This window comes from Kogia breviceps, chromosome 3 (genome assembly GCF_026419965.1).
Source record: "Kogia breviceps isolate mKogBre1 chromosome 3, mKogBre1 haplotype 1, whole genome shotgun sequence".
Lineage (NCBI taxonomy): Eukaryota > Metazoa > Chordata > Mammalia > Artiodactyla > Physeteridae > Kogia > Kogia breviceps.
This window is the reverse complement of record NC_081312.1, coordinates 25527925-25545627: the sequence shown is the minus strand read 5'-3', so window position 1 is coordinate 25545627 and position 17703 is coordinate 25527925. Positions and strand designations below refer to the sequence as shown.

The 17703-nt window shown below is 51.8% G+C and overlaps 1 protein-coding gene across 2 annotated transcripts; it reads left to right on the top strand.

Annotated features, from left to right (window-relative positions):
• The first annotated feature begins 6 nt into the window (after positions 1-6).
• Positions 7-10058, top strand: GSTZ1 (glutathione S-transferase zeta 1). Of its 2 annotated transcripts, XM_059057671.2 has the most exons (9): positions 7-189; positions 3214-3265; positions 5078-5145; positions 5685-5765; positions 6126-6251; positions 7215-7293; positions 7842-7894; positions 8687-8736; positions 9509-10058. In XM_059057671.2, exons 1-9 carry the CDS (start codon positions 175-177, stop codon positions 9633-9635), a joined length of 651 nt encoding a protein of 216 aa, XP_058913654.1. In that variant the 5' UTR covers positions 7-174; the 3' UTR covers positions 9636-10058. The 2 variants fall into 2 exon arrangements, with proteins under 2 accessions (XP_058913654.1, XP_066884095.1); XM_067027994.1 differs by lacking the exon at positions 5078-5145 and having other exon boundaries at positions 31-189.
• The last annotated feature ends 7645 nt before the right edge of the window (positions 10059-17703 follow it).

Genomic DNA, 17703 nt, shown 5'->3' with positions numbered 1-17703 from the left:
GAGGGCAAGCTAGAAAAGACCGTAAAGCTCATTCTAGTACAAGCCCTCGCTTTACCACGACAAAAACCGAAGTTCTGACGTGTCAGGGTCTCACTGGGCCTGAATCGTCGACGACTCGGAGAGTCGCAGGCGCGAAGTTTCCTGGCCTGGAAGAGGGGTCGCCCAGAGTGCGAGATGCAAGTGGGGAAGGTCTGTGTCACGCAACCGGGGAGAGAGGCTCTACTTAGAAACACGAGAAATCTTGGGGGGCGGGGGTCAAAGGTGAGCCGCTCGGCCCCGCCCACAGCTCCTACGGCGACTCCCAGCATGCAATGCGCCGCGCTGGCACCGCCCTGCACCTGCGCGCTACCCGCTGTGGCCTGTGATCCCGAGAGGATTGGGCGAGAGGTGCGCGGACCTCGTAGAGAGTACCCGGCTTGGTTTGGTGGCTGTCCCCTTGCTCTTCATCTGACTCTCCACCCACCCCCAACCCCACTCGACCTGCTAGGTCTTCCAAGCGTCGTCCCCCGTCTCCCTGTTCCGCACAGCCCTGTGTACCCCTTTCCTGGCGGTCGGCCCAGCAGGTCTTAACAGTTAACAAATAGCCTCTCAGGGTTGTTTGCATTTTGAAAGAGCGCCAGGGGCGAGGGGAGGCTGTGGCACTTATAGTCATCACAATCACTTGGGGACCTTATTACCAGTTTTAATTTGCGTTTCCCAGGACCGCCGCAGAACCACTGTTATCAATCTCTATTAAAGATTGAGAACAGCTATTGTAGCTCAAAGGATGGTGGCAGGCACATCAGGTGGGATATAGCATCACTTTAACAATGTATAGCCCTTCCACTCCTAAATGGGAGTTTAGGAGTCTTTCTAGAAAATCATGTGTAAGAGATGATTTTAAAATAAAATCTGCTAGAGGGGAGAGAATCCATATTTGAATTAAAAACGATTCCTCCAGGAGTGGTGATTAAATGGATATTTTACTTGGGCTTAAAATTTAGCCCTACAAATGCAAAAAGGAACATGGGATGGTTTATGCGGTTATCATTGGTAAAAGAAAGATCAGAAACCGCCCTCCATTACATCTCCTGATGGCTCATAAGTAAACCTGAGGGCAGGGCATTTACAGTGATTCTGTGGTCGTCCTTCGTCCAGGTCAAAGGTGTAACATTTAGTAATTAGGTAAGGCATTTCTTTAAGGATTCTAAGCTGATGTCTGCAGCTCTCTAGTGATTCCATTCTGTTTCGGTGTTGCTGCCTCTTGGCCCCAGGGTCCCCTCCAGCCTAACCAAATAAGGAAAGGGATGCACCCTGGAACAAGGTACATCCAGTTGTAGCCAACAAACTCTTCTCCTTCCAAGGATGCCTGCTGCCTATCACTTGACCTTTGTGCCAGAACTATCTTCACTTTCCCCTCGAAAGTTGCCTTCAGGATAGACTGGAACTCCCAGGCTCAGGAACTAACTTGGAAGGGACTGGGTTCCCACCTGTGCCCTTGCCCATGTAGAAGATGGAGTAGAAGTTGGAGTTGGTAGTTCAGGGATGATGAAAGCAAGGTCAGGTAGCAGCTTGGTGAGCTGGGGCATATAGAAGGGAGAGCAAACTTGGTTGAAATGTCTGTAGTCAGAGGGATGGTAGACAAGGGTGATCTAAGAAATTCTATTGAGTTCTCCCTCATCCAAAAGGCTACATATGTATCTGCCAGAAGATTCTTGAGTGCTAATTACTGGTAACTCTGTTCTGGGTTCTGCTTTGAAATGCTGGTGACCAAGAAGCACCAGAGAAATTAACTTTGAGTCCCCTAAACTTTAGAGGAGAGGTCACACACCCTGCTGCCTTCAGGGGCCTCAGAGTAACAAAAATGAGAGAAATGGGCCAGGTGGGGGCCATGGAAGATCTGAGAGGGCATGCCCATTCTAAAGGGGGCCATTAATTGGCTCTGATCAGTTTTGCTCTTCAGGAAACTGAGTTCACTACCTCCAGATTTTTTTTTAAAGAAAAAACGGACAACGGGATTTGTATATGAAACAATGTGACTTTTAATGTTAGCAATGAATTGAAACATTTTTAAATACAGTATAGACCAAACAGAACACTGTGGGCTGCCAGCTTATGACCTCAGCTTTGAAGTCAGTGGGCATATTTTATTCCCCAGCTATATTTTTTTATAGATTTTTTTTGATGTGTACCATTTTTAAAGTCTTTATTGAATTTGTTACAGTATTGCTTCTGGTTTTTTAAAATGTTTTTTGGTTTTTTGGCTGCAAGACATGGGATCTTGGTTTCCTGACCAGGGATCGAACCCACACCCCCTGCATTGGAAGGCAAAGTCTTAACCTCTGGACCGCCAGGAAAGCTCCCCCCTCTGAGTCTGGCCTGAGTTTTCCAGATGCTATTTTTATGAGATCATCCAAGAGTCTAGAGGACTGGTGGGTGGAATGTTGAAAGAGATGGGCACCAAAGCGCAGAAAACTAGATTTCCTGGTCTTTCTGCCACTGTTGGGAGGAAATAAGCTATCATTTTAGGGCAGCCCTTCGTTTTACAGGTGAGGGAGCTGAAGGCTAGAGAAGGCAGGGATTTGTCCCCAGTCATGCGGGGCTGGTTCCTGCACTGGGACCAGACTCCCGGTATGCCAGCTCCCAGCCCACTGTACCACATGAACTACTGCTTCAAAACCAGGCCTCACTGTCTGCCCAGGACACCAGACCTGGCTCCACCAGGAGCATAAAAAGCTTCCCCCAGGTTAGAAAGAGATGCCCTTTCTGACCAGAGTCAAAGTTCACCTGATGCCTGTTTAGCCCAGCTTCCCCATTGGCTCATGGGATCCACCCCTTGAGGGTTCCTCCCCCTGCTCCGCAGTTCTGTGGGAGGGGACATTCCCTGAGAGGCCAAGGGTCACCACATCATCATGGCTGAGTCTAGCAAGGTAAGGAGGGCACTTGCTGTCTGGCTGCCCCTTTGGGGGCCCCCCGGACATCAGGAATGCATGACAGCACAGTTTGGAGCTGAGGGACCCCACATGACTCCCAAGGCCTCTAACCCAGAGAGCTCTGAGTCTGGCCTGAGTTTTCCAGACGCAGGCCTGAGGAAGGAGGCCTAGCAGGCTGGGAAGAAACAGTGCTGGCTTGGAGCCCCCCTTGCTGGGAGCTGTTGCCTCCCCTCCAGTAGGCTCCTGGGGCTGAGAACCCACCAAGCATGGGTTAACATGCATCCTCGTCTTCTCTCCTCAGCCCATCCTCTATTCCTATTTCCGAAGCTCCTGCTCATGGAGAGTTCGAATCGGTAAGAGCTGTACCTCCACCGAGAGCTGGAGTGGGGTGGTATGGGGTGGAGGGAGGCCTGGGTGAAAAGCCTCTGTCAGACAGGGCACCAGCCACAGCATCCCCAGTCTCCTGGAGCCCTCAGCCTTGAATGGTGCCTCCATCTCGGAAGTCCAACTAGAGGAAGGGAGGGAGGGGTGTTTTTTCTTTTGGGCCTGCCACGTCTCCTACTCTGCTCTCCAAAGCCCCTTAGCAACCATGCTTCAGACAGGCTCACAGAATCCAGAGATCCTTGGTAACTGGCAGGGAACAGCTGGCCTTCCTCAGCTCTTATCTTATTTGATCCGGCAGATTAAACAGAGCTGGCCATTGTGGACCCCAGAGGCTTCAGGGAAGGAGAAAGTGGGCCCTCTGGTTTAGTCCTGGTTTGACCCTTCTTTCCCTCAGCTTAAGTCAGCCCTCGGCCAAGGTCATAGTCGTAACAGCTCATACAGAAAGAGAATGGTGCTGAGTGTTTTTGTGTACATGATTCCATTTAAACCGCAACGACCCTGGGAGGGAGGTATTATTATCGTCACCATTGTACAGGTGGGAAAACTGGGGCACAGGGAGGTTAAATAACTTGCCCAAGTTCGTGTAGCTAGTAAGGGGCAGGGCTGGAATCTGAACCAGCTAGCCTAGCTCCAGCTAGTCCACGCTCTTTACTACGCTGTGCTGCCTGTCAGATGGGGAAGCAGGCACAGAGGCTGACTCACTTGCCCAGGGCCACACAGCTAGCAGGTGAATGTGATGACATTTAAACCCAGGTAGCCTGCTGCCAGGAGCCTGGTCCTGACTCGGAAGCCATCCTCATGACCCTCCCCCTCCCACAGTCACTTGGTATTTGCTAGAATCAGTAGGCAAGAGCACTGGGGTGCCTGAGGTCACATTTCTCCAAGACGACGCCCTCCCTGGGCCCAGAGCCTCTGCCCTGACGGGGCCAGACCAGCAGTGTGGGCACTGTCTCTGCAGGGCCACCATGCATCGGCCTCCTGCCTGGTCCCGACCGCTTCCACTCTCCAGGGTGGAGCTGACCAGCGCTGAGGAGGAGCCCCGCGTCTCCTGGGCTGTCTGCAGACTGTGACACGTCTTGCCCTCGTTTGCCTGATACCGGCCGTTGCCATATTTTAATGCACAAGTGTGCACACTTACACACACAGTCTCCTCCACTGGAGGAGAGTGTTTTGCCCTCACCTTGCTGGGAGGAAAACATCAAAGGAGATGGAGAGGAAAACCAGCCATTGGGAGTCACAGCAGATGTGCTGAGGTCACCAGAAAGCCCCGATGCCTTGGAATCTGTAGTGAACAGCCCCGAGAAGAGAGAGAATGGATTAGAAAGGGGTTCTCCTCTAAACAGAACAAGAGTGTCCTCTGCCTGTGTGGGCCCTGCGTAGTCACTGAGCACCTTCCCTTGGCCCTCAGATGACCTTTATGGGGCAATGATTGCATGTCTCCAGCAAATAAGCCCTGCTTGCCACTGGGGAAGGCCCTGCCGGGGGCAGAGATGCAAGGGACATTTCCCTGCTGTCCTCCAGCAGCCCTCAGCGGGCCAGGGCACACACCTTCGTAGCACCACCTAGAGGCATGAGACGTCCGCTGGGGATACAGAGAGTCCAGGGGCAAGGGAGGCAGAGCATCATGGCCCTGGGGTAGGGGAGCAGGTGGTGACCCAGGAAGCTGGGAAGAAGGCAACAGGGCTACCCAGCAGTGTGGAGAAAGAAGCCTCCTTCCCTCTCATCACTCTGGGAAGTGTGGTCAGAGGCCGTCACCGACTGTGACCTGCTGTCTCTCCTAGCTCTGGCCTTGAAAAACATGGACTATGAGATGATAACCATCAACCTCACAAAGGATGGGGGGCAGCAGGTAAGGAGGCTGCCCCCAGGCCACAATGTGGGAGTTAGAGGCCTTGGAGAGGGACCCGGCAGGGGGTGCAGACTTCTGCAGGCAAGAGATGAACACGCGCCCTGTGGTCCCCATGGCCAGAGGAGGCTGCTGGCTCTCCCTTGTGGGACAGGGCGGCCAGCTGTGCAGCAAGAGGAGCCATGGGAAGGGCCCAGACTCCACACCACAGCCTGGCCTCTCCGTGTCTGACTCCGGAAGTGTGGGTGGTAAGCGGGTCCTTGCCCCATGCCAGGCCCTCTGGATGTGCCTCGGTGACCACAGATAAGGTGCAGGGACAAGAACATAGCCACGCCACTGGGATGAAACCTGTATCTCAGCAGCCACTGGGGTTCAGGATACTTCACAGATCCCCCAGGTATCACCCTGGGCCTAGGAGCCAGGGCCTTTCCCAGGGGAGGGAGGTACAGGTGGGCAGTGGGTGAGGGGCTTCCTGCTTGCCAGACTCTGCTTTAGCCAGCACAGGCCAGGCTGCCCAGTCCACCAGGGCCTTGTCTCCACAGTTCTCTGAAGAATTCCGGGCCCTGAATCCCATGAAGCAGGTGCCAGCCCTGAAGATTGATGGAATCACCATTGGCCAGTCAGTGAGTGGCGGCTTTGGGAGGCCCCTCATGAGCGTGGTGCCCTGAGCAAGACGACCTCACAGCTCTTCCTGCCTGTGTCTGCCCAAGGCACCCAGCTCTTAGCAGGGTGGAGGTGGGGAAGCAGGGAGGTTGCTTGCTTGCTGTGGGAAGTGAAGGGAGACTCAAGCATATGGGGGACTAAGTTCTGTAGGACAAGGGTCCAAAATGATCTCATCCTTCTGGGGAGCCTCTTGGCTTCACAAGGGCTCAAGGGGAGGATGGTAAGAAGGGGGATGGTGACGACGGTGGTGTGGAAGTCGGGGAGGAAGAGGAGTTTACAGTCCCCCCATGGTCCCTGCCTCACTGCTCCCCTCCGGACAGCTGGCCATCATTGAGTACCTGGAGGAGACCCGGCCCACGCCACGACTCCTGCCTCAGGACCCAAAGAAGAGGGCCCACGTGCGCATGATTTCCCACCTCCTGGCCAGCGGCATCCAGCCCCTGCAGGTGCGGCTCCCGTGCCTCTCACCCTCGCCTCCCCACACGCACGCGCTCTCCCCTCCGTGCGCACCGTGAGGTGCCCAGCTTGCGGGGTGGCAGGAGGACAGAGGGGATTCTCGGGCTTGGCCCTGGCCCCTGTGGCAGAGGGAGGAGGGAGGCCAGAAAGCATCCACTCCCTGGGACCCCAACCGCCTTCCGGGAAGCCCCAGGTTTCTAAGGACACGTCCGGAGTTGTGGAGGTGGGGAAAGGGCCAGGGGGCAGGGAGAGGCTGAGCAGCACATGTCCCCGCCTCCCGCCTTTAACCAGAGCAGCCTTCCTTTCACCTGTTCTGTGTCATAGATTGGGATTCCCCTAAGATTTTTTGGGTAAGTTTTCACTGGTAAAACAAAAAAAGTATTAAAACAATTCATCTGTTTAAAAAAAAAATTCATCTGTGCTAATCCCTGACTTTGCAAGTAAAGAAATAGCCCCAGAAAGGTGGAGTGACTACGGAGTCACTTTAAGTGTGACAGACCCCCCGACTGTGTATCTGTGTCACCCCGCCCCATGTCACTTTTTTTTTAACAGAGGAGGTTGAAGCAGACAGACATCCAAATCTCCTGAAAGCCAATCCTATGTGCCTCCCCCATGCTGCCCTCCCCAACCCTGTGTCACACTCCCTCTCCTCACAAGGGACCATGTCAGGGAGAAGCACTGGATGCAAGGGAGAGAGGCCTTGGGTTGTGCCTCCACCCTTACACATCTCTGCCAGGGTGACAGGGGCCACGGGGGCAGCCAGAGAAGGTGGCCTCTGGGATCGTCACCTCCCTTCCACCTCAGGGCCCAGATGGGAGCTCACAGGGTCCAGGGTAGGACAGGTGTACAGCCAGGGACACATGGGAACCAGGCTCTCCTGAGGGGACTTGGCTGAGTGTGTGGGCTCAGCCTGGCTCCCAAAGCTCATCCCAGATTTTTCTTGGGCTACACAGAACCTGTCTGTCCTGAAGCAAGTGGGACAGGAGAACCAGCTGACCTGGGCCCAGCAGGCCATCCGTTCTGGCTTTAACGGTGAGTCCCTGCCCCTGTGAGCTGCCCCCTGGTGACCTCTTAGAGAAATGGCCCTCACACCGGGGGCCCTGGCATCTGGCAGCCTCCCGGGCTCTTTGGCCTTGACAGTGGCATGGATGAGGGGGGGGTGGGGGCAGGGCCGAGGAGGCAGTGGGCTGGGCAGAATCCAACCTGGCCTCAAACCCTGGCACTTCTGGGAACCTCATGCCTGAGGCCTTTTGGAGATGGATGGCCCAACTTCCGCTCCATTGCCCACTCCAGGCAGGAAGCCAAGGCCAGCAAAGCTCCAGCACATCAGTGTGAGAACTGCTGCCTTGGCCAGTGGCAGGCCTTATCCCCTCAGGGGAGGGAATGGTAGCTGAACTTGCAGAGCACAGGGAGGCACCATCTTATCCCCATGTGCCCATCACCTCTCTCCAGATCTGACTGCCATGTTCCCTCTAGCACACACTCCAGCCTGCCACTCAGATAGCTGCCATGTCATAGCTATGCACCAAGGCCCAGAAAGGCTGCTCTCCCCTTAGAGTATTCATGTTGCTTCCCTCCAGCTCTGGAGCAGATCCTGCAGAGCACAGCGGGAAAGTACTGTGTGGGAGACGAGGTAAGCTCTCCCCAGGCCCATGGGGGTGGCCTCCTCCCTCAGGCTGCCACTGTCTTCCACCTAGACTCAGCTACCTCCCTCCAGCCCAGGGCAGGCACAGCTCAGAGAGCTTCCTGAGGGGGCAGCTGTAGCAAGGGTGGGGAGCCAGCAGCCCAAAGTCGTCCTCTCTGCATTAAGCAGAAGTTAGCTCACAGGGAGCTCCTCAGCTCCTTCCTTCCTGGTCAGCTGCCTCAAGAGGAAGTGAGTTTCTCATTGCTGGAGGTATTCAAGTTGAAGACCTCATCTCTGAGATGAGGAGGTGGTCCAGCCATCAGATGAGGGATGTCTAGGTGATGTCTAGACGAGGTGATGTCCCCATTCCCTTCCAATGCTAGGATTCTAGGATTCAGGTGCCCTTGACTCCTACAGGCTAAGGCCCTGGTTTCTATGGTAATTCTGGTTCCAGAGCCCCCCACTTGCACCCAGGCTTTCCCTCCCTGCTGGGAGCCCTCACTAAGTGCCTGTAGTGGCAATTTTGAACAAGCGCAGTAACATCCACTAAGGCAACCGAGCCTTCTCTGGCTACCCACAGAGTTGGTTGTCAGCACAACTGCAGTGTAGCCTGGGAGAAGCGCTTCAGCTGCAGGGACAGACCCAGCCAGGCCCGGGGAGATGAGGAGGGGGTGGGGCAGTGGGGGTGGGGTAGAAGAGCCAGAAGCAGAGGGGAATGCCAGGGGCCAGCACCCCAGTGCTGTCCCCGGTGGGAGTCCGGGGTGCACACCCTGATGCAAGCCCGCCTGACCCTCTTTGCAGGTGTCCATGGCTGATCTGTGCTTAGCGCCTCAGGTGGCAAATGCTGACAGGTAAGAGAGAGCCCTGCCACCCTCCCTCTTCCTCCTGGCTCCTCCCCTTAAAATGCCCAGTTCCCTCGTATAGTCAGGCCCTGACTTCATCTACTGAGGTAGCATCTCATGCAGACTCTCCCCCACTGCCCCCAGCAGCCACTGTAGCCGTAAGAGACGGGCAGAAGCCGGTGTAAACACCCTTCCCATGCCCACTGCAGCCCAGATGATACCGCATAGCCCCCGCTCCTAAGAGGAGGCGTGTCACCTGGTGGACGCCCCTGCAAGAGTCCACTCCAAGAGCCTGCTCTCCGCAGACGTGGTGTGTCTGTGCCCAGCAGTGAGCTCTGCCTCTGCTTTGCTCCATCAGCCCTTCAGGAAGGCATGGATGAGAACCTCTCTGTGGAAGGCCTCTTGCTGGGCACTGTTAGGGGTATGGAAATGTGTGACACATTCCCTGCCCCTGAGAAGCTTATGGCATGGGTGGGGAGATAATCTGTATATAAATGCCCAGCACTGGCCTTACACATAGCAGGGTGTATAGATAGCCATAGCCTGGGACAGGAGCAGTAGGAAACTGAGATGCCAAAGGATACTGCACAAGACCTGTCCCTCCCCAGAGAGCTACCTGTGAACAAGGGCCCCCAACCTGGCAGGGCTGCCTTCCGAGGCCTTCCCTGGCCAGCCCCAGGGGACTCATCCAGCCCTGCCTCTGTGCTTCCCCCATCGCCTGCAGGGCAGTCTCCCTGTACCCGTGCAGACCTTGGATTAGGTGGATGTTTCTCTGCCACAGGTTCAAGGTGGATCTCACTCCCTACCCTACCATCAGCCGTATCAACAAGTCACTGCTGGCCTTGGAGGCCTTCCAAGTGTCTCACCCCTGCCGGCAACCAGATACACCCCCTGAGCTGAGGGCCTAGCTCTCAAACCGCGCCCCACTGGTGCAGGGGCCGGGAGTGGTGCAGGGGCAAAAGCTGCATGGGCCGAAGAGGTCTGGAAACGAGTGAGACTTAACTGCAGAGGCAGAAGACCTGAACTCCTAGCCCTTGAACTTGAACTCTAGCCCTGGATTTGCCTTCCCACTGAAACTCCTTCTGCCTCAGCCCCTTCATCTGTCACCTGCGGGCAGAATGGGGTGGGAGAATGCCGGGAGGCGGGTAGGCAGGAGGCCTTCATGACTGTGTAGCGGGCAGTCGTGAAGATGGGGTGAACGTAGACTAAAATGTATGGCGAGTTTACCAGAGAGCCATGAGGAAGTCTGAGTGCCTCTTCCTGTCCCCTCGACTGTACCTGACTCCAAAGAATGCCCACACTGAAATCTCATAATTAAACTAAAGCCCAGGCCTCCGGGTTGTTCACTTAAAGTTGAGCTGGGTTCCACAGGGTAAACACTCTCCCTAGCTGGAATCCCTCTGCGTCTGGACCAGGAGAGAAAGCCAGCCAGGCACTTGCCTACCCTGTGGTTGGCCTGGTCCCTGGGACCTAAGGGCAAGGAAGAGAAATAAGCCCAAAAGCCTGCCTGAGAAAATCAGACAAGATCCAGAAGAGAACAGGTATAAGAAGCAGGAAGGAGAGCCTCCTGTGACCAGCTGAGTGCCCAGGCCTGGGAGTGGCCCCGTTGCTCACTTCCGTGGCAGCGCTGAGGAGACGCTGGCCCTCCCAGCCCAGTCCCTCACCTTCAGGGGCAGCGTTCTCTGGACCAGCCTCAGAATTAGGCGCTTAGGATACACCCACTTGTGAGCGGTGCTGGGAGCTGGAGGCAGGCTCCTCTGTGGGCAGAGTATGAACAGCTACTGACCGAGCTAGCAGGAGGCCAGCCGGGTGACGGCTTACCTTGGGCTGCCCTGGAGGGAGCAGGTCCCCGTGCCTGGCAGTGCTTAGCCAGAGCCAGGATCACCTCGGGCAGAGATACTGTAGGCAGATGCGCGTCACTTCTGGGAGTGAAACAAGATGACATTTATGTTCCATACGTGAGATTTCATTTCCCCTGTGTAGCTGAGGTTTAAACAAGGAATTAAGATAGATGTGTCTGGTCCAAGTGGAAGCCAACTTTCTCGGCCATGAGTCCCTTTTCTTTAGCTCCAAACCCAGGGCCCCTAGTTCTCCCCTCTCATCCTGGGCTCCTTAGTGGCCTCTCCTTCTCTCTTAGATGGCCTGGGCTCCAGACTTTAGAATGACCAAGGTAGGCCACTCTTGTTCCCAAAGTGAATTTGTCCTGGCAGAGCCAAGAGAGAAGCCCAGGAAGGTAGAGGAGACACAGCAATGGTGAGGGAGACTGTTCCTGTCCTGCCCTGCTGCCATCTGGACCTTTTCCTCAGATTACTCCAGACCTGCCTGGCTGCATAACGCTCACCTGGGCTCTCGTCAAGAAACATGGACTTGAGATAAGAGACCAGTCTCCTCAGCTCAGGGATCAGTAACCGTCACCTGACTTGGACTTTTGAAATTGAAGGTGATTCAAGCTCCTGTGGATTTTAAAGAGAAAATGAACTCAGGGGAAAGGAGGGTGGCCCCATACTTCAGGCTGTGCTCCTACAACTCCCACGGCAGTGTGCTCCCTGGCCCTGGAGAGACAATGGGGCCAGCAAGGAGCAGCGGGCAAGCTGCAGGGGCTAGCCTTGGCCAAATGGGGAGCTGCCAGCACTTTCCCAGATCAAGGAGGCAGCTGGCTGTGCCTGTCACTAACAGGTGCCTTTGGGAGCCCAAATAATCCAAAACAATTTCCAGTACTGCTGAGGTTACCAGGTTCCCCTACTCCTCCCTCCTCCCAGTCTCGTTTCCAGGCAACAGAGGAGCACAGAGACTTCTGGGAAGTACAGGCAGTAGATAGAATCCACATCTAGGACAAGGTACAGGCACAGAGACAACCTGAGACCACTCCCCAGCCCCAAATGATTCTATGGGGAACTAGGTATAATGAGTGGGCGGACTGGGGTTCTTCCTAGAAGGAAACTATCTGGTGGCTGTGCTGCTCCAGCTGGCAGTGCATGTCCCACTCCCCCCAACTCAGCATGCAGTGAGCCCTCCTGGGGGACTCCCGCACTGGGAGCTGGGTGTGTGGCTGTGTGACTGGGGATGTGGCAGACATGGCCCCTGCTCTTACTGAGCTTATGTCTCTCCACTTATTCCTGGAAATTTAACTGCCGTCTCTTATCTCCACCCCTCAACATTGTGGGCCTGTTGCCTATCTGCTTGTCTGTCTGATCTGAGATAGCGTCTAAGAGTTGACTCAGGTCTCCTCCTGGACGGCCTCAAAATATTAATTTGGTAAACCTGAGGCTCCATCAGCCATCCTAAAACTGGTGGCCAAAGCTGAGTTGACCACCTTAAAATTTAGATTTTAAGGAAATCTAAATCAGGTAAAGAGGCGATACAGCCTCCGTTATCAAGCATTTATAAAAACCATCCTCATGTAATGCACAAAACTCATTTTAATATTTCTCTCACAGTTCTGGTCCTCTAGTTCAACAGGAATTTTGTGATACGTGGCCGAGTGTGAGGTGAAAACCAGCCATGGGGAGGGGAGGGGAGGGGAGGGGAGGGGAGGGGAGGGATCAAACGCTGTGGCTTTTCCTCTGGGCTCAGTGAGATCCTTGGAGTCCATGCCATTTCTGAGGCCCTCCTTTATTTATCTGGTTTTCCCCAAACCCAGACAAACCTGTCCTTCCTCACAAAAACAGATGTGTCTAAGCCAAAGAAAGTCACCTCAGGCTCCTCTGAGCTGCCTCACCTGGGAAGTGCTGGGTTCTTCAAGTGTCCCCACATCCATTACCTGAGCCACCCAGAGACACGGCTGACTAACCTTTGTGGTTCTCAGCTGTAGGAGAACCATAGCCCTTCTCCTTGGTTCATGATGTTTCAAGGACTTCACAAAGGAGCCCTTCTCCGTTGTGAAGGAGATTTTTGTATTTTAAAGCTAGAACCATGGGACTTCCCTGGCGGTCCAGTGGTTAGGACTTCGCGCTTCCACTGCAGGGGGGCCCGGGTTTGATCCCTGGTTGGGAAACTAAGACCCCGCTGTGCGGTTCGGCCAAAAAATAAAAAAAGCTAGAACCTAAGCCATAGAGCTCTGCGCACAGTCTGTAGCAACACAAGCTGGTCTCCAGGCCAGGGCTGGGAACCACCCTTGCTGCCTTCTTCACCTGGAGCCAAGGAGACTAACGCAGGACCAACTCAGCTCCCAAGGGCCTACCAGCACTTTCTGGAGTCTCCTGTGGCCTTTGGGGGCTGGGGCTGTAGAGGTGAGGGGACCTGGGGAGATGGATTCAGAAGGGCTGCCAAGAGAAGGCAGGCCCGGCGGGGCACCGGCTCAGGACCCCCTGAGGGATGGGAAGGACTGGGGGCGGGGGGCAGTGAGATGAGTAGAGTTGAGGCCTCACCGAATGACCACAGCTCATGAGAAAGAAGAGCCTCTGTGGATTCCTGGGCCTGCAGTTTTATGTCAGAGAAGCTATCACGTGTTCCAGGCCCAGGGCCTCCGTGGGGTCCAGGTCATCGACATGCGTAGCTGCCCTGCTACTCAGGAACGTGGAGACCTGAGGTTTGGCCGACTGCAGCCCCTCCCCTTAGGGAACCATCCTCCCAGGACCTGGGGCTGGATACATGGGCGAGAAGAGAAGCCTCTTCTCTATTCCCAGAGGAACTTAGCTGTGCTCTGAGGAGTAAGAGAATGCAGCGTTACTAAGACTTCTTCCCTGCGTGAGAGCAGAGCTCCCTCAAGCTCTTCTAGGGCTACACTCCTGACCTCTCTTGCCCCAGTACCGAGCAAGATGACTCGCCCTGCTCCTTGAATGCATGGGAAAGTGAGACATATCCTTCCCGTACAACCGTGGCTGGCTACCCCCTCCCTCCCTGAATGTCTCCTCTTTCAGGGCCCGGGAAGATCATGAAGGAGCAAATATTTCCCCAAGTGCATAGACTTTTCTCTAGAGGTCATACAATGGCTCCAAGGCTTAGCAATAATTAAGCTTCTATAAAGGGTTTTAAAAAACTACCCCCCCCCCCTGCAATTCCCTCAAGTCTGCAAATAAATTCTTATTTTGGGGGGTCAGATGTATCTCTCAAACCAAAAACCATCACCTATTCAGAGGATGTTTTCCAGGAGGGGTTTCTCCCCAAAGGCTGACTGAATGGTGAGTCAGGTCCTTCTTCATTTCCACATCAGTTGTTAGATCTGTGAAGAACGATCTGCAGACACCTGATCTTGGGACGCCAGGGACCACAGGGAGATCTGATCTGCCATCTTCCCACAGTGGCTGTGGCCACAGCAGATGAAGAACAGACGTTGGAGTGGCCTGATGCTGGTAATTAGATGTGGAGGATCTTCCAACTCTGTGGAAGTAGTAAGTCCTGGCAAAGAGTTTAGAAGGATGAAAGCAGGAAGGGGCTGCTGCCAGGAAATCTTTGAGAACAAAGCAAAATATATACGATTTTATTCCAAAGCAATTTTATATAACCATTAAGGAAAGTAGTAAACTTACTGGACAAGCAGGTAGTGGACCATACCTGGACACATATTCATAAGTACTCACTCTACTGGCTCCTCCTAACTTTTTAAAAAATATTTATTTATTTATTTATTTTTGGCTGTGTTGGGTCTTCGTTGCTGTGCACGGGCTTTCTTTGTTGTGCGCAGGCTCCTCGTTGCAGTGGCTTCTCTTGTTGAAGAGCACAGGCTCTAGGCACATGGGCTTCAGTAGTTGCAGCACGCAGGCTCAGTAGTTTGTGTCTCATGGGCTCTAGAGCGCAGGCTCCATAGTTGTGGCATGCGGGCTTAGTTGCTCCACAGCATGTGGGATCTTCCCAGACCAGGGCTTGAACCCGTGTCCCCTGCATTGGCAGGCGGATTCTTAACCACTGCGCCACCAGGGAAGTCCCTCCAAACTTTTAAAGATAACCTATGTAGCTCTTGATTCCAAGGTCGTAAGCAGGTGTGATCCCATTTGGGCAAATACCTGAACTAAGATGGCTGCTGAGTGTAGCCAGAACCTCAGTGGCTAAGGAACATCAGGCTGGATGTCAAGGCTGCAATGTGTGGCCTGCACAAATTTATATGATCCTGAACTATGTCAGGGTCAATGATATGGCAGATATAAGTGCCTTTAAAAGTTAGAAAATAATCTCCAGTATGTTCCGTGTCATCAGTGACACACTACATTTGGCTCACCCAAACACAAACGCCTTAAAGATCCCCAGCTATGTGGAGTCTGCCTGGGCTCTTTATTATTGCTTGTGGTGTAGTTTGGTGGGAACAGTATACTCATTTAACTCACAATTAGTTCAGATCTCTTCCTCCTTTATACATCAGCCTCTAAAATATGTGGCCAAGGAAAGCAGGGAAAGATCTAACAGGCTCATCTTAGACCACAGATATCACCGAAGAAAATATTTAAATGGCACCACCCCTCTCTGCCAGATGTGAGTCCTTCCTGTTCTGTAATAGGCACCAAGGATGTGCAGAGGCAGCATTCTGAGAGATGTCAAAGATATCTTATGCTGTCATTTCTGTAAATGAAAGTAGGCTGGATTAATATCACCTAGACTATGTTAAATGATTACTGTGGTGTCCAAACTACTGATTCCAAATTTGAATAGAGTAAGTGAGTACACTGGAAAATGAACATCACTGGGGACCAAATACTAACAAAACTCAGTAATAGTCAATTAAGTAATCATTACTCTAAACCCAATTTTTCTGCCCTTGGGCCAAACCCACATCCCAGTTCATACTCAGCCATAAATTTAAATGCAGATGAAAGATCTATCATTAACCTCATTCTCCATTTTTCTTAATTGTTAATTTTTCTTAATTTTTATAATAATAGATTATAAAATAATTGGTATAGATTTAAGGAATACTTTTCTTCTTAAGATGCAGAAGAGAGATGAATAAAAAAATTTTAACTCTAAGTCACGTTCATTAAGATATAACTCAAATGTTTCAGGTGCATAGTGAAAAAGTTTATTTATGACAGACTTCAAAATTCGGAAGAGAAGACAAAGAATGCACAAAAGCATCACAAAACTGTTACATAATATAAAAACACAAGAACTGAGCTATTTCAGGAACCATAGTTCAGTATCATCTATGTATCTCAGCAACACATTCAGTCCCACAGGGTGGTAAAAATATGGTGTTTTAAAGGAAAAACCACTCAGCAGGACATAACAAGTAACAATTTCGGTCAGAGCTCTTAGAAATCATAGGAGATGCTGACAACATTCCTCATGAAAGGGGACATGTAAAACAAGTTGACCTCAATAAACGATTGCTTGGGATACTTTGATATTAAAGAAAAGACTGTGACACTGTTTCCCTTCCAGACCCCTTTTTGTAACGTCAGCATCAGGGCATGATACAGAATGATAAGGAAAGAATGCCGTTGTGGTTGCCTGTTGCTTAAATATTTACCAAGAAAGCGTGATCATCTTTCAATCCACTGATATATCTCAGTGCATGGCACCAAAGCAGGCCTTTCAGAAACATAAGCTAAATGGCATAAAGTAGTTTAGGAAAATCCTTACCCAAAGTCTGGCTTCCTTATAATCCATCACTTTAATTACAAAGCAGCTTTCTTCTGGGGATTTCAAAACACTTCCCATTATTAAGGGAAATGGGTACACCAGATTCATGGGTTACTGGATTGCTTTCTCCAGCCTTTACTTGCTCTTGAACATGGCTAAATGGAAATAATTCAACTTGATTAAATAAAAACAAATTCATTTATGGGACAATAATCTCAGAAAGGGCTATTAGTGATTTTAATACAGAATTTCTTAGTAAAATGTACTGCTTAGGACATGAGAGAAGGAATTAGGATAATGTTTTCCAGATGATTCTTGCCTGAACCTGAAAACCAACAATAACAATCACTTACAGGTAACATTACAGATGAGGCATTTCAAACCTGAGTGAGAGAAAGAGTTCAGGAAGAGAGCTCCTTTACATGATGGTGAGTTTAGGGGTCTTCTGTAATCCCATATACTATAATATTTCAAACCAAAACTTAACAATTGTTCATGACCCTATATCAGAACATTCAGAAAATACATTTTGTCCCCTGGAAATCATTTCACATATATTATTTTATCCCTAGATAAGTCAAAACCATCTGCTTAAAATGACAGAAAACTGTGGAATTTAATTTTGAAAAAGCCTGTATCTCTAGACTTCTGGGGCACCTTTTCCTTATCTCTTAAGAGTGAAGAACAGCCATGAAATTAACTCTGGTCCACATGCCTAGGGGACTAAAAGAAATCAGATCATGAGTTCAAACCAGTGACTGAGACTACAAATAATTTCAAAGCCAGAGTCTTGTGCCTTTGGACTTAGTTTTTGAGGGACTGACTGTAAATGAACCCCACTATCAAGGCTTTAGGCAATTAATTGGGTTTTCTCAGGTTGGTGACAAGACTTTTAAATATGAGGAGTTTTGTTTGGCCTTCTTGGTTCCAGCAGGGACATGCAACACCCCAGAGGGAAAAGTGATTTCTGAAATCTGGCCATGCAATACTTAGCAAAGTTTCTCTCACGCTTTGGGTCCCAAATCCTACCCTAACCTCACTACCTAAATAACTGGGTAGATGTCAAAGGAATGCCCACAGGTGCTGGACTGGTTGCACAGAGCAAAGGGGCAACACTGACCATAACCAGGTACCAAGAGAGCCAAAGCAGCTCTTGCCGGGGTGACTCCGCCCATTCCCAGAAAAGGGACCACCAGGAACCAACTCCCAGAAGGTTCTCCTTTGCAGAAAGCCAGAGTCACTGCCCACAGAAGACTGGTTCCTTTGGTGGGCTCTGAAGCCAGACTCTGAAACCTGCAGAGCTCACACTCACTCTGAGATTCCACTCACAGCCAGTGACAGAATCTACTTCCCGTAGATGGAGGCCTTGCTCTATTTCTTAGCCAACTCAATTAATTTGTCGTCCTCATCAGCATAGCATTATCACATCCTCTGCACTCACCTGGTAAAGTTAATAGGAGTTCC